This window comes from Gossypium arboreum, chromosome 9 (assembly GCF_025698485.1).
Source record: "Gossypium arboreum isolate Shixiya-1 chromosome 9, ASM2569848v2, whole genome shotgun sequence".
In the NCBI taxonomy this organism is placed as follows: domain Eukaryota; kingdom Viridiplantae; phylum Streptophyta; class Magnoliopsida; order Malvales; family Malvaceae; genus Gossypium; species Gossypium arboreum.
In genome coordinates, this window is record NC_069078.1 from 3,296,700 (window position 1) to 3,311,014 (window position 14,315).

Sequence of the window (14,315 nt, forward strand, 5' to 3'; positions counted from 1 at the left end):
TGGTTTACAAAATTCTTTGAAATACCTTTGGTTTGTTGATTTACCAAAACACCCTTGTAGGATGAAATGACTAAAATACCCCTAAAAGGTAAAAAGACCGTAAAGCCCCTGTAGGGTAAAGTGACCGTAATACCCCTGTATGGTAAAATGACGAATATGCCCTTATGTTCCGTATGGTGATGTGCTTAGGATTTACATATATTGATATTGGATTAGTTAAGTTTGAGTGATGTGGTGGTTATCGAGGCGATTGATTTTGGAAGCGTTTCAACTTCAACCCGTAATGTGTGTACTAACCTCGTAATAGCTTAGATTAATATTTCTTTGAAAAGTCGAAAGCTTCATATTTTAGTGATTAGGAATTAATATTTAGATCTATTTTCACGCACGTTTAAGTTGGATTCACAGCGGATATGGGGTAGGAAGGTATTTGGAACGTTCTTCAATGAGTAGATCTCTTGGTAAGTATTGAACCTTCTTTCCATTTATATCTTGTGGTTTAAGAAAAGTGAAAACCCTCTGTCGACTAAGGCTAAAAGGGTTTTGGTGTTATTTGGTTTGTTGGTGCTAGTGAGGATTAAAGGCTACCGATCGAGGAGTGTGTGAAAAGCTTGGATCATCGGAGTGACTAAATCTAGTCATCAACTTGCAAAGGTATGAACCCAGGGCCATTGTGGACGGTGACCGAATGTGTAAGTGATGATAATAGGTAGTTTTCGATTTGGTTTAATATTAACATGGTCTAATCTATAAGTGGTTGATTATAGGAGAAATCGCATAAGAGATCTCGTCAAGGAATATCGCAAATCGGTGTGTAACGAACCCTTTCATAACTTAAAGCGATAAAATGCCGAAAAGTCAAATGCCAAATTCGGCATTTCGAGGACTTGTGAGCAAGCTTAACGCTCACTAGTTAGTTAGAATCGATGAGACGGTGATCGAGAACGATGGAAACGGTAGGAATGTGATTTTTGGCGTTCTTGGTAAGTTGGGCCTCGAGGGGCCGAAGTGGGGCCCATTGGGCTTTCGGGCCCATTTGGGTAAAATTGGTAGAAAACGGAAATCTGTTAAATTGCATGATAAGACTGTTAAAACCGTTATGGAATATAGGCTAAGTGGGCCTAAACGACAGAATTGGCTAAGTAGGGCCCATTAGGGGTTTTAGGCCCAATAACTCGATTCGCTAAAAATGGGCCAGAATCACTGTTTGCACCCATGGATTGTTAGTAATCGTTAATGAACATGGAAACCCTAATTTTTGGTAAAATTACGAGATTACCCTTATAATATGAAAATGACCGTTTTGCCCCTAGGTAAAAATGACCATTATACCCCTAGGGTTTATGTATGATTTTAATACATGGGATTTTGATAAATATGGTATGTATGATATGCACATGAAATGTATGCTATGCACATGATATGTATGATATGCACATGAGGTAATCATAAATGCATTGGGTTGGGTTTTATATGGATGGAGGAAGTGAAAAGGGCTTATGCCCCGATTATCAAAAGGGCTTATGCCCCGCTTATCAAAAGGGCTTATGCCCCGATTATAAAAGGGCTTATGCCCCGATTATTGAAAGGGCTTTTGCCCTGATTATTAAAAGAGGCTAGGCCTCGGTTATATGATAAAGACTATCTGCCGATTGGAGAGTTTGGCGGGGTGGGTCGAGTTAATCCCACATGGTGTGTTGGTTGGTACGGTGGAGAGTAGCGGATGGTGGGTTGAGTAGTCTCCCAAATGGGTTGCATTCTTTCATTGAAATTATATGTGACATTGAAATGGGCCTAAGGGCCATACCGTTTCTGATAAAGGCTTGCCCGAGAATATGAAATATGAAAAGGCTTCGCCCAAAGATATGAAATATGAAATATGAAAAGGCTACTGACCAAATGCATGATTGAGATTGGATTTGGGCTTAGACCCAACAGGCCGTTATTGTTTTGGGCTCTGAAAGGGGCTTGTTGCACACTGAGTTTCCAAACTCACCCCCCTTTCCTTAACCTTGCAGGTGAGCCTTGATGTGGGGACTTGGGCCGGAGGGGATTCAGAGTGGCCACGGTGATCATCTTTGGGCTTTTAAATAAGTGTTGGTTTTCATTTAATTTCCTTTAATTATTATTTATTTTTGGGTTGTAATAAGGCCAATTTTAACTTTCCTTTTATTTCTTTTCGGAATTATTTTAATTTTAATAACTTTAAAAATTGGTTAATAATTATTCAAATGGGCTAGACTTAGGACGTGTTTTCAAAATGATACTTGTTTTAAAAAATATCTCAACACCACGATTAATCGATTTATCAAAGACGTCCACTTAAACAAATTTAAACTCGATATAACAAAGTGTGGCTATGGTTGTGGGCATGTCTAGATTGGATCCAATTAAAGAGCTTGGTACTTAAGCGGCCTTCATGGCTCACCTCCTCTGTCTCGGATACCTACACGGTGCCCGGCTTCCATACACTTTGTTAACTCAATAAAATGTATGGTTTTAAAACACTAAAACGGAACGTGGGTTTTCAACTCCAATGTGGCACGCCGATTCTACCATAACGTCTGGGCCGGGTTTGGGGTGTTACATTTAGTGGTATCGAGCCTAGGTTGCAACAACTCGGTTGTGGATCGGGTCCAAAATTTTTTCAAAACTTAGGCCTAAGAAGGGTATTTTTGGAGATGATTTTGAAAAGTTCATTTTAAAGATATTTTATGAGTATATTTGTTAAAATGGTACAAGTTTTTATGTTTTAAACAAGAGTTTCAAAATAAGGGTGCTTTCAAATCAAAATTTTTAAATTTCTACCTCTATAAGCAAAAATATGGCTTTTGAGTTTTAAATGGATTGGAGAAAGAAGTGGCGACTGAATCCCAAAGCACCAAGTCGTAAGTATTTCATTCCTCATATTACCTTTGTATTAAGATATTCTTGTAGATAGAACTGAGACCATATCATGACATTATGACTAGGGCAACCCTAAAAACTCTAGAATCTAGACCGTAGCTAGGCTATGATTACGTGAAAATAGAAACTTTAAAATACTATCTCTGCGTAAGATATATGAATAAATAGTAAAATTTTTGAGATCTTTGTAGTTAATTGATATGTGTACTGGTAATGTAGAGTATTGATATGGATTCTGAGGGTAAGCAAAGTCTACCAACTTTGGGTTGCGGTAACTCAGAGCTTGGTGCTGAGGCACTGGCCGAGTTAGTAAGGAAAGTGGTAGAGGAAGTATTGGATACCAAACTTAAGGAAATTAGGGAAACGCTTCAAGCAGGGTGCATGGAGTGTAAGAAAAAGGAAGGATTCTAGTTCTTAGAAAACCAAGCCTCGTTCTGTGAAACATGTTAAGGCACGACCAAACTATCCAATTTGCAAAGACTGCAACGGACGTCATCCGGGTGAATGCCATAGGAAGACAGGAGCATGTCTTAGATGTGGGTCCAAGGAGCATCGAGCTCGGGATTGCCAAGTTTATTTTATTTAAATATGTGTTACGAATTGTATGCGTCCTTGATAAATGTTTCTTTACTTTGGTAATTAGATGTTCTGGGTCGTACTAAGAATTATTTTTAATTAGAGTGCGTAGCGGAAGCATAGAGGTTTGACTTAAGTAATACAGTTAGTTGATAGTTGGAAATTTCGAGGACGAAATTTCTTTAAAGGGAGTATAATTGTAACACCCCGAATTTGGGCCTAGAAGTATTGGGCCTTGAGTGGGGGTCCGTAAGGAGGTTGTATATAGGTATTTAATTGTGCAATGAAATGAAACAATTAAATGTTTGCTATTAGTGGTTAATGGCTTTGAGAAGTGTTGGAGAAATCTTGGGTTCAAACTTGGGCTTTAGCAAAATTTTGGTATTAAGTGAAAAAAACACGGATGCTTGGATGAGGGTTTTAAATTATTGTGTTAAATAAATGACACAAGGAAGCTTGTAGTCTAGTGGTTGTGGCGTCATTAAGGTTGTATGGGAGCACGGGTTCAAGCCTTGGCTCTTGCAATTTATTTTGTTTTTTTTAAAGGGAACACGGACTTTGGCCTTTAGACCTTATAATTAATTGGGGATAAAATATGACACAAAAAGCCTTGTGGCTTAGTGGCAAGTAGCGTGTGGAGCATTTAAGGGGAGGCATAGGTTGAATCCCATGGCAAGCAAGGAGCATTTATTTTGCTAACGGTGGCAAGAGTTGGTGTTGAATTTAAACTCTAATGTTGGAGGGATCCCACATCGGAAGCTAACATAAGAGTGGTTGTGAAGTCGGCTTTAAATAGAGGAACCATGAAGAGAGTAAATGTACCTTTCTTGGTCGATCCCTTTCATTTGTATGGCGTGCTCATTTGGGTTGGGCGTCGGCTAAGAGTGCTCGGAGTGTGGATTAACTCAGGTCTCTATCGTGTGTATTTCTTACTACTCTAGGCTGTAGGATGGCTACTTGGTCATGATGGGTCGAAAGGGGTCATGTGGGCCTAATGGGCCTACAAGCCCAATTGGATAAGTTGTTTGATTGTGTAGTAAATTTGGGCTAGGCTAGGTGAATCTAATATTTGTGGCTAGATTTGGGCTAAAAGGGCCACACGAGTGTGGGCCCATTTAATGAGAATGGGCTTTAGAGCCATTAGTATTGTTATCCATGTTTAAAATACTTTGGTTTATAAAATTACCAAAATACCTCGCTTTGTAAAATTACTAAAATACCCTAGTTTGTAAAATTACCAAAATACCCCTAGTTTGTAAAATTATCAAAATACCCCTAGTTTGTAAAATTACCAAAATACCCCTAATTTGTGAAATTACTGAAATACCCTCGACCTGTAAAATTATTGAAATACCCTCGACTTATAAAATTACCAAAGTACCCTCGATTTATAGAATTACCGTTTTACCCTCAATTTGTAAAATTACCGTTTTACCCTCGATTTATAGAATTACCGTTTTACCCTCAGTTTACAGAATTACTATTTTACCCTTGATTTATAGAATTACCATTTTACCCCTAATTTACATAATTACCGTTTTACCCCTGATTTACATAATTATCATTTTACCCTCGACTTACAGAATTACCGTTTTACCCACAATTTACATAATTACCGTTTTACCCCTGATTTACATAATTATCGTTTTACCCTCGACTTACAGAATTACCGTTTTACCCTCGATTTACAGAATTACCGTTTTACCCTCGATTTATAGAATTACTATTTTACCCTTGATTTACTGTAATTCTTTGTTTTACCTCGATTTACAAAATTACGAAATACCCTCAATTTGTAAAATTACCAAAATACCCCGATTTACAAAGTTACGTAAATACCTTGACTTTTTAAAATTATAGAAGTACCATTGGTTTACAAAATTCTTGAAATACCTTTGGTTTGTTGATTTACCAAAACACCCTTGTAGGATGAAATGACTAAAATACCCTAAAAGGTAAAAAGACCGTAAAGCCCTCAGTAGGGTAAAGTGACCGTAATACCCTCGTATGGTAAAATGACGAATATGCCCTTATGTTCCGTATGGTGATGTGCTTAGGATTTACATATATTGATATTGGATTAGTTAAGTTTGAGTGATGGTGGTGGTTATCGAGGCGATTGATTTTGGAAACGTTTCAACTTCAACCCGTAATGTGTGTACTAACCTCGTAATAGCTTAGATTAATATTTCTTTGAAAGTCGAAAGCTTCATATTTTAGTGATTCGGGAATTAATATTTAGATCTATTTTCACGACGTTTAAGTTGGATTCACAACGGATATGGGGTAGGAAGGTATTTGGAACGTTCTTCAATGAGTAGATCTCTTGGTAAGTATTGAACCTTCTTTCCATTTATATCTTGTGGTTTAAGAAAAGTGAAAACCCTCTCGTCGACTAAGGCTAAAAGGGTTTTGGTGTTATTTGGTTTGTTGGTGCTAGTGAGGATTAAAGGCTACCGATCGAGGAGTGTGTGAAAAGCTTGGATCATCGGAGTGACTAAATCTAGTCATCAACTTCGGCAAAGGTATGAACCCAAGGGCCATTGTGGACGGTGACCGAATGTGTAAGTGATGATAATAGGTAGTTTTCGATTTGGTTTAATATTAACATGGTCTAATCTATAAGTGGTTGATTATAGGAGAAATCGCATAAGAGATCTCGTCAAGGAATATCGCAAATCAGGTGTGTAACGAACCCTTTCATAACTTAAAGCGATAAAATGCCGAAAAGCCGAAATGCCGAAATTCTGGCATTTCGAGGACTTGTGAGCAAGCGAACGCTCACTAGTTAGTTAGAATCGATGAGACGGTGATCGAGAACGATGGAAACGGTAGGAATGTGATTTTTGGCGTTCTTGGTAAGTTGGGCCTCGAGGGGCCGAAGTGGGGCCCATTGGGCTTTCGGGCCCATTTGGGTAAAATTGGTAGAAAACGGAAATCTGTTAAATTGCATGATAAGACTGTTAAAACCATTATGGAATATAGGCTAAGTGGGCCTAAACGACGAATTGGCTAAGTAGGGCCCATTAGGGTTTTAGGCCCAATAACTCGATTCGCTAAAATGGGCCGTAATCACTTGTTTGCACCCATGGATTGTTAGTAATCGTTAATGAACATGGAAACCCTAATTTTTGGTAAAATTACGAGATTACCCTTATAATATGAAAATGACCGTTTTGCCCCTAGGTAAAAATGACCATTATACCCCTAGGGTTTATGTATGATTTTAATACATGGGATTTTGATAAATATGGTATGTATGATATGCACATGAAATGTATGCTATGCACATGATATGTATGATATGCACATGAGGTAATCATAAATGCATTGGGTTGGGTTTTTATATGGATGGAGGAAGTGAAAAAGGGCTTATGCCCCAGTTATCAAAAGGGCTTATGCCCCAGTTATCAAAAGGGCTTATGCCCCAGTTATAAAAGGGCTTATGCCCCAGTTATTGAAAGGGCTTTTGCCCGTTATTAAAAGAGGCTAGGCCTCGGTTATATGATAAACTATCTTTGCCGATTGGAGAGTTTGGCGGGGTGGGTCGAGTTAATCCCCACATGGTGTGTTGGTTGGTGCGGTGGAGAGTAGCGGATGGTGGGTTGAGTAGTCTCCCAAATGGGTTGCATTCTTTCATTGAAATTATATGTGACATTGAAATGGGCCTAAGGGCCATACTGCTTTCTGAGAAAGGCTTCGCCCAAGAATATGAAATATGAAAAGGCTTCGCCCAAGATTATGAAATATGAAATATGAAAAGGCTACTGACCCAAGTGCATGATTGAGATTGGATTTGGGCTTAGACCCAACAGCCGTTATTGTTTTGGGCTCTGAAAGGGGCTTGTTGCACTGTGAGTTTCCAAACTCACCCCTTTCCTTAACCTTGCGGTGAGCCTTGATGTGGGGACTTGGGCGGAGGGATTCAGAGTGGCCACGGTGATCATCTTTGGGCTTTTAAATAAGTGTTGGTTTTCATTTAATTTCCTTTAATTATTATTTATTTTGGGTTGTAATAAGGCCAATTTTAACTTTCCTTTTATTTCTTTTCGAATTATTTTAATTTTAATAACTTTAAAATTGGTTAATAATTATTCAAATGGACTAGACTTAGGGCGTGTTTTCAAAATGATACTTGTTTTAAAAATATCTCAACACCACGATTAATCGATTTATCAAAGACGTCCACTTAAACAAATTTAAACTCGATATAACAAAGTGTGGCTATGGTTGTGGGCATGTCTAGGATTGGATCCAATTAAAGAGCTTGGTACTTAGCGCCTTCATGGCTCACCTCCTCTGTCTCGGATACCTACGGTGCCCGGCTTCCATACACTTTGTTAACTCAATAAAATGTATGGTTTTAAAACACTAAAACGGAACGTGGGTTTTCAACTCCAATGTGGCACGTCAGATTCGGCCATAACGTCTGGGCCGGGTTTGGGGTGTTACATTGATTGTAGTTGCATTTTTCAGTAGGCCACCAATCCAATGTAGCGCATACAAAGTTATCATCTGTTTCACCAATTGATGTTACTCCTTGAATCACAACGTTCACATTTTGCGTCGACGAAAGCGATATCTGGGAAACAAGGATTGCTAGGCTGAATATGCATTTCAAATCCATATTCACGATATCTAGATGTTAGGAAAGAGTGGGAAGAATTTAGGGTAATGCAATTGTAATCATGCATGCGTTTATATATATGCGTGTATTAAAAGTTTGTTACAATTAGATACGAATTTAAAATTGGTTAGGAAATTTAATCGTGGTAAAGGCATCATCATCATTTTGTTTAAAAGTTACAGTTTTGTAGCTGCAACTAATTCCTTTTCAACTACGGTCAAGATAATAATTCCAACTTGTTAGTTGGCAAGGACATTTCATTTTATAACCATTTTTGGGCCGTCTACCATTTAAATTCCAAATTAAAGGCTTGTATTGTTTCTTTAGCTTTTATGTCTTATTGTCCGTATTGTCAATGGAATAGGAATGTGGGTTATGTCACAAGGAAAATTGTATTTTGAATAATATTTTAACAAGTAAATATTGCATGTTAAGGAAGTATGCGGAGATTATATTATTGCAATAATTAAACCTATCATTAAACTTGAAACTTTAGAAATTCCGTGTCGACAGTAGTAGCATATTTGAAAAAGTTTCCCACATTTTTTGCTTCGAAAATTTTCCGGAGAGGACCTATCTCCTTTCGCTCCAAAACCCTAAACCTCTTTCATGAATTTTCATAAACTCTATCGTATCTTAAAATATTTGCGTACGTAAAACAACTTTCAGAGTTATTTTAATTTACTCGATAATTGAAAGTAATATATATTTTAAATCAATTCTATCGTATATAAATTTCAGTAGAAAGTTTTTTTTCCCTTTATTTTATAGAAATGATAGACCACTGGGTTTTTATAAGAGAAAGAATTGTTGGTTTTGAGAATTTTACACCGGGCCTTTACCAAGCACATCTTAACGACGATGACATGAACTACCAAGACAAAGAAAGACTTGCTTTTGTTTTCAGTGTAATGAAACGCATAAAAAATCAAACCGTTATAACCTAAAATCCAAACCCTATAGGGATTTTTTATTTTATTTTCCTAAACTTTTCTGTCCTTTTGTTATATTGAAAATTCGACACCAATTAGGGAAGAACAAATGCCGCCCAAGTGCCCATATTTCACCTTTTATACAATAAAACCCCAATAGCTAAGCCACCTACCTAGTGGATTTGACACTTGGCTCAGTTGGCGAAGTAGTACAAAATTCTTTATCTAAAATTTGCAAAGTATATTTTCCATCGAAATTCGAGGTTACTGACATTGCAAAATTACTAAAAACTATTAATTACATATGTTTGAATGTTTATAAACTTTATTATTTGACATAAAGTTGTTTGAATTATTTATGTTTTTTTAATTTATGAAACTCTACCAACTGATAATTATATTGTGTAGATGTATTTTTTTCACATTTGCACCTATCTTGTTTTTCTCTGAACCATTTTTTTTTACAAACGAGAGGAGTTAACCCCCTATTCAATTATCCCTTTTTCCACACATTTGAATAATATGGGGACTAGGTTACCCTATTTTAATTTGAGATGGACTGAATTGCTCGTGTCCTAACATTTTATTGACGTAAATAGTCAATTTCGTCATTAATTGCCCTTTTTTGCACACTCTCTTATAGTACATGGACTAAATAGGTCTTGACTCTTTTGTACAAGGACCTCCTGTGTTATTTTTCCCTACTAACAAAAAGAAGTAAAAGAGGAAGTATCATATACAGAAAACAAGAATAAAAGAACAAAACAAGCCGTGGGAAAGTTATGAACGAATTGGCTACTCAAATTAGGCATCCAAGGCACGAGTTGAAATAGTACTCAAATCCCACAAAATCAGAATGAGGAGGTTGAAGTAGAACAATTTCAATCTTCAACAAGGATAGGCCTATACCAGTTCCACAACGGCCCCAGACAAAAGAGGGCGCTTGTTATCCTTAATAAAGTTTCTTTTCGCCAAACATTGAAAAGGAATATTATTTTCTTCAAATAGCGTTCATTTAATTCTTATTTTTTGTTATGTTGTAATATTTGGAAAAAATAAAAAGGTATTTCTAAGGTAACTAAATGAGTTTCGATTAATTGTATTACATCTTATTGTGTTCATCTTTATCATTAACACATGTAGGACACTGTCTTTAAATTTGAAATTGCACTAGGCAACTTGTGACAGAAGTTGTCGGGAAATGATGTAGATGGAAAAAACAAACATTGGAAACATGCCGAATCTAATATAAAAGTGACAGTGAGTGATTTATTCCCGGTGGATTTTTTTGTCCATGCAAAATATAGTAAGAAATGAAATGAGATAAAGGTAGAAAAATCGAGGGATACTAAAATCTAAAAATTCGTACATAACTAAGAACAATAGTAACGACTGGAAAAATAAGTTAGAAACTCTTGTCACATTCTAAAAGTTAAAGCAGGGTTTAAAGGTATTACATTTTAGATAAAGTAATGATGTAATTTAAGCACAGGCAAGGGCTTGAAAGTCTCTGATGGTTACATAGACTATGGAATGAGCTGCAATAGAGATGGGCGTGGAAGCATTGACAAGCTTTGGTTCCATCTTCGGAATGTCGAATGTTTCTGTTGGGACCATTGGAACGTCATTTAGCAACACGATTTGACCTTGTATATTTCCAACTAGCGCAGCCAAATGATACTCCTCTCTATCCTTGGAACCTCTAAATTCAGGCTTCGCAACATCCGTGGATCTCGAATTACGACTCTGGTGCTCGTAATTTGAAAGGGTGACGTTGAACGAGCTATCTTCCGACAAGTTAATAAAAATGATAGAAATCCCAGGCTACAAGAGAGAAAATGATGCTAATAACATTTAATAAAAGTAAATAATTTGATAAACGAAAAGTTCGTTCTATCAAAGTTGGCTTACCTTTTTCTTCGCACAGTGAGCATATACACGCAAATTTGGGTTAGACTCTTGAGTTACGGCAAGTACAGTACTTCCCATAAGCCGGTGCCATAGAAGTGCACTAGAAACGAAACAAATTAATAAGATGAATTATGTTGGTTGCTGTAGGGAAAAAAAGAAACGATAAGGCTCACACTATCTGTGTGAAGATACGGACCCGTAGTAATCTGGATTGGGAATAGATGTTGTAGTATTAAGTAAAGCATAATTTCCACCGATTAGAGTTTGCCTGCAGAAGACCTTGTGATTGTAGGTTGAAGCCATTCCCAATTGATCAAGATACCTGTTAAGGGAGAAAAGTTCAACCTCGTGTTTTATTATACACAAAGAAAAGGTAGAGGTAGAAGAAAAGGAGAGAAAAATATTACCAAAATCCATCAGCAAAGGTTGGGGACAAATCTTTAGCACCGCCGTGAAGAGCTCCGCCAGATTCAGAAACCCAAGCTCCCGACTGCGGTTTAAACTTGTTGACAATATTCAAAACACCTTTATAGGTTTGGGCAACCTGATTTAAGTAAGATGGATCTTGAATCTTGGTAATCATGTTTGGATCATCACCTGCATATGCATCCATCGAATTAAGAAACTGACCCTACTAGTAATAAGTAAGCCTCTAAAAACTCTTCAATGAACACTGAATTGAGACATATTTGGATACCAGGTCCAAGATTATAGATATGGTGTGTAACTCCATCAACAACATCATGTCCTGAAACTTCTAGGAAGGAATTAAACCATTTCTCATCATAATAGCCACTAGGACCTAAAACCTTTGGTTGAGTTTTGGGATCTGGGTGTAATTCTTTCACTAGATTCTTAAGTACTACTATGTCTTTTCCATATTGTTCAGCCTCAACGCTTGCACCCATCCCAGCTCCGGAGAGTTGATTTCCTGAAATAATAAATTGATTAAAATACAATTCGAAAAGTATAATGAAAAATAATCTCATGCAGAGCTCCGGGAAAACAAATTTAGTTACCAAATTCATAAGAATCAACTTTGTATCCCTTGGAAATAGTATACTTCATGAAATCCCTTGCATTTTGCGATTTCCAATCGCCAACCCAAAGACCCTTTTCGATTTTTGACCGATTTATTCCGAGAAGAGCATTCAACCCGAACGTAACCTTTACTCTTCAAAATGTCATATCAATAAAGTCAATGTCTTTACTAAGAAAAAAAATGGAATGTTTAATTATTTTTCAGAATAAATAGAAATACCAACCCAGTTTGATTGAAAATTTTATTGAGTTCGTCCCATCTTTCCATGCGAAGGCAGCCCTGAGAGAATCCGAATAAACTATCTTCATTTTTCATGAAATTGGGGCAATTCTTAACTCCTCCTACTCCGTACACCACTTGATCTTGCAACGACCCACCAACTTTGATTCTTAAAGGATTGAATGCTGAAAGTAATTTCAAAAATTAGTCTGAAATTGTTCTTACCAGCTTTGAACCAAGTTTAGTCCAACTCGTTCACACAACCACTCTTACGAGGTGGCTTTTAACAGTATTCGAATCGCAATATTTGCAATCTCATTTGGACTACCATGCATGAATTAATGTTAGAGACATGTAATATTATTTACGAGAACTCACCTTTTATTGCATTTATCGGACCCTTCTTTTCAAATCCTATGAAAAACATAAAGTACAAGAAAAGTCAAAATTTATGTAAAGACATTGTTCATACACGCACAATAAAATATTCTTACCAAATTTAATAGTCCACCTTTCCCCAAGGACATTGATTGTAGTTGCATTTTCAAGAGGCCACCAATCCAATGTAGCGCATACAAAGTTATCATCTGTTTCACCAATTGATGTTGCTCCTTGAATCACAACGTTCACATTTTGCATCGACGAAAGCGATATCTGGGAAACAAGGATTGCTAGGCTGAATATGCATTTCAAATCCATATTCACGATATCTAGATGTTAGGAAAGAGCGGGAAGAATTTAGGGTAATGCAATTGTAATCATGCATGCGTTTATATATATGCGTGTATTAAAAGTTTGTTACAATTAGATACGAATTTAAAATTGGTTTAGAAATTTAATCGTGGTAAAGGCATCATCATCATTTTGTTTAAAAGTTACAGTTTTGCAGCTGCAACTAATTCCTTTTCAACTACGGTCGAGATAATAATTCCAACTTGTTATTTGGCAAGGAAATTACATTTTAAAACCACTTTTGGGTCATCTACCATTTAAATTCCAAATTAAAGGCTTGTATTGTTTCTTTAGCTTTTTTGTCTTGTTGTCCGTATTGTCAATGGAATAGGAATGTGGGTTTTGTCACAAGGAAAATTGTATTTTGAATAATATTTTAACAAGTAAATATTGCATGTTAAGGAAGTATGCGGAGATTATATTATTGCAATAATTAAACCTATCATTAAGCTTAAAACTTTAGAAATTCCGTGTCGACAGTAGTAGCATATTTGAAAAAGTTTCCCACATTTTTTTCTTCGAAAATTTTCCGGAGAGGACCTATCTCCTTCCGCTCCAAAACCCTAAACCTCTTTCATGAATTTGCATAAACTATATCGTATCTTAAATATTTGCGTACGTAAAAGAACTTTCAGAGTTATTTTAATTTACTCGATAATTGAAAGTAATATATATTTTAAATCAATTCTATCGTATATAGATTTCAGTAGAAAGTTTTTTTTTCCCTTTATTTTATAGAAATGATAGACCACTGGGTTTTTATAAGAGAAGGAATTGTTGGTTTTGAGAATTTTACACCGGGCCTTTACAAAGCACATCTTAACGATGATGACATGAATTACCAAGACAAAGAAAGACTTGCTTTTGTTTTTAGTGTAATGAAACGCATAAAAAATCAAACCGTTATAACCTAAAATCCAAACCCTATAGGGATTTTTTATTTTATTTTCCTAAACTTTTCTGTCCTTTTGTTATATTGAAAATTCGAAACCAATTAGGGAAGAACAAATGCCACCCAAGTGCCCATATTTCACCTTTTATACAATAAAACCCCAATAGCTAAGCCACCTACCTAGTGGGTTTGACACTTGGCTCAGTTGGCGAAGTAGTACAAAATTCTTTATTTAAAATTTGCAAAGTATATTTTCCATCGAAATTCGAGGTTACTGACATTGCAAAATTAATAAAAACTATTTATTGCATATGTTTGAATGTTTATAAACTTTATTATTTGATATAAAGTTGTTTGAATTATTTATGTTTTTTTAATTTATGAAACTCTAGCAACTGATGATTATATTGTGTAGATGTATTTTTTTCACATTTGCACCTATCTTGTTTTTCTCTGAACCATTTTTTTTTTACAAAC

The 14,315-nt window shown here is 36.2% G+C and overlaps 1 protein-coding gene across 1 annotated transcript; it reads right to left on the reverse strand.

The window, feature by feature from the left end:
• Positions 1 to 10,524: 10,524 nt before the first annotated feature.
• Positions 10,525 to 12,913, reverse strand: LOC128280742 (heparanase-like protein 2). Its single transcript, XM_053019077.1, has 9 exons — positions 12,709 to 12,913; positions 12,593 to 12,628; positions 12,219 to 12,399; positions 11,973 to 12,127; positions 11,651 to 11,884; positions 11,361 to 11,550; positions 11,150 to 11,275; positions 10,954 to 11,053; positions 10,525 to 10,866 (listed from the first exon to the last, which is right to left on the reverse strand). The coding sequence occupies exons 1-9, from the start codon at positions 12,911 to 12,913 to the stop codon at positions 10,525 to 10,527; spliced, it is 1,569 nt and encodes a 522-aa protein (XP_052875037.1).
• Positions 12,914 to 14,315: the final 1,402 nt, after the last annotated feature.

Excerpts from the sequence above, each read along its gene's own strand:
- LOC128280742 (XM_053019077.1), bottom strand. The coding sequence starts at position 12,913 with ATGGATTTGAAATGCATATTCAGCCTAGCAATCCTTGTTTCCCAGATA. Across the intron at positions 12,629-12,708 it reads AAGGTGGACTATTAAATTTG|GATTTGAAAAGAAGGGTCCG; the intron begins GTAAGAATATTT and ends TGTTTTTCATAG. Across the intron at positions 11,276-11,360 it reads ACCTTTGCTGATGGATTTTG|GTATCTTGATCAATTGGGAA; the intron begins GTAATATTTTTC and ends CTCCCTTAACAG.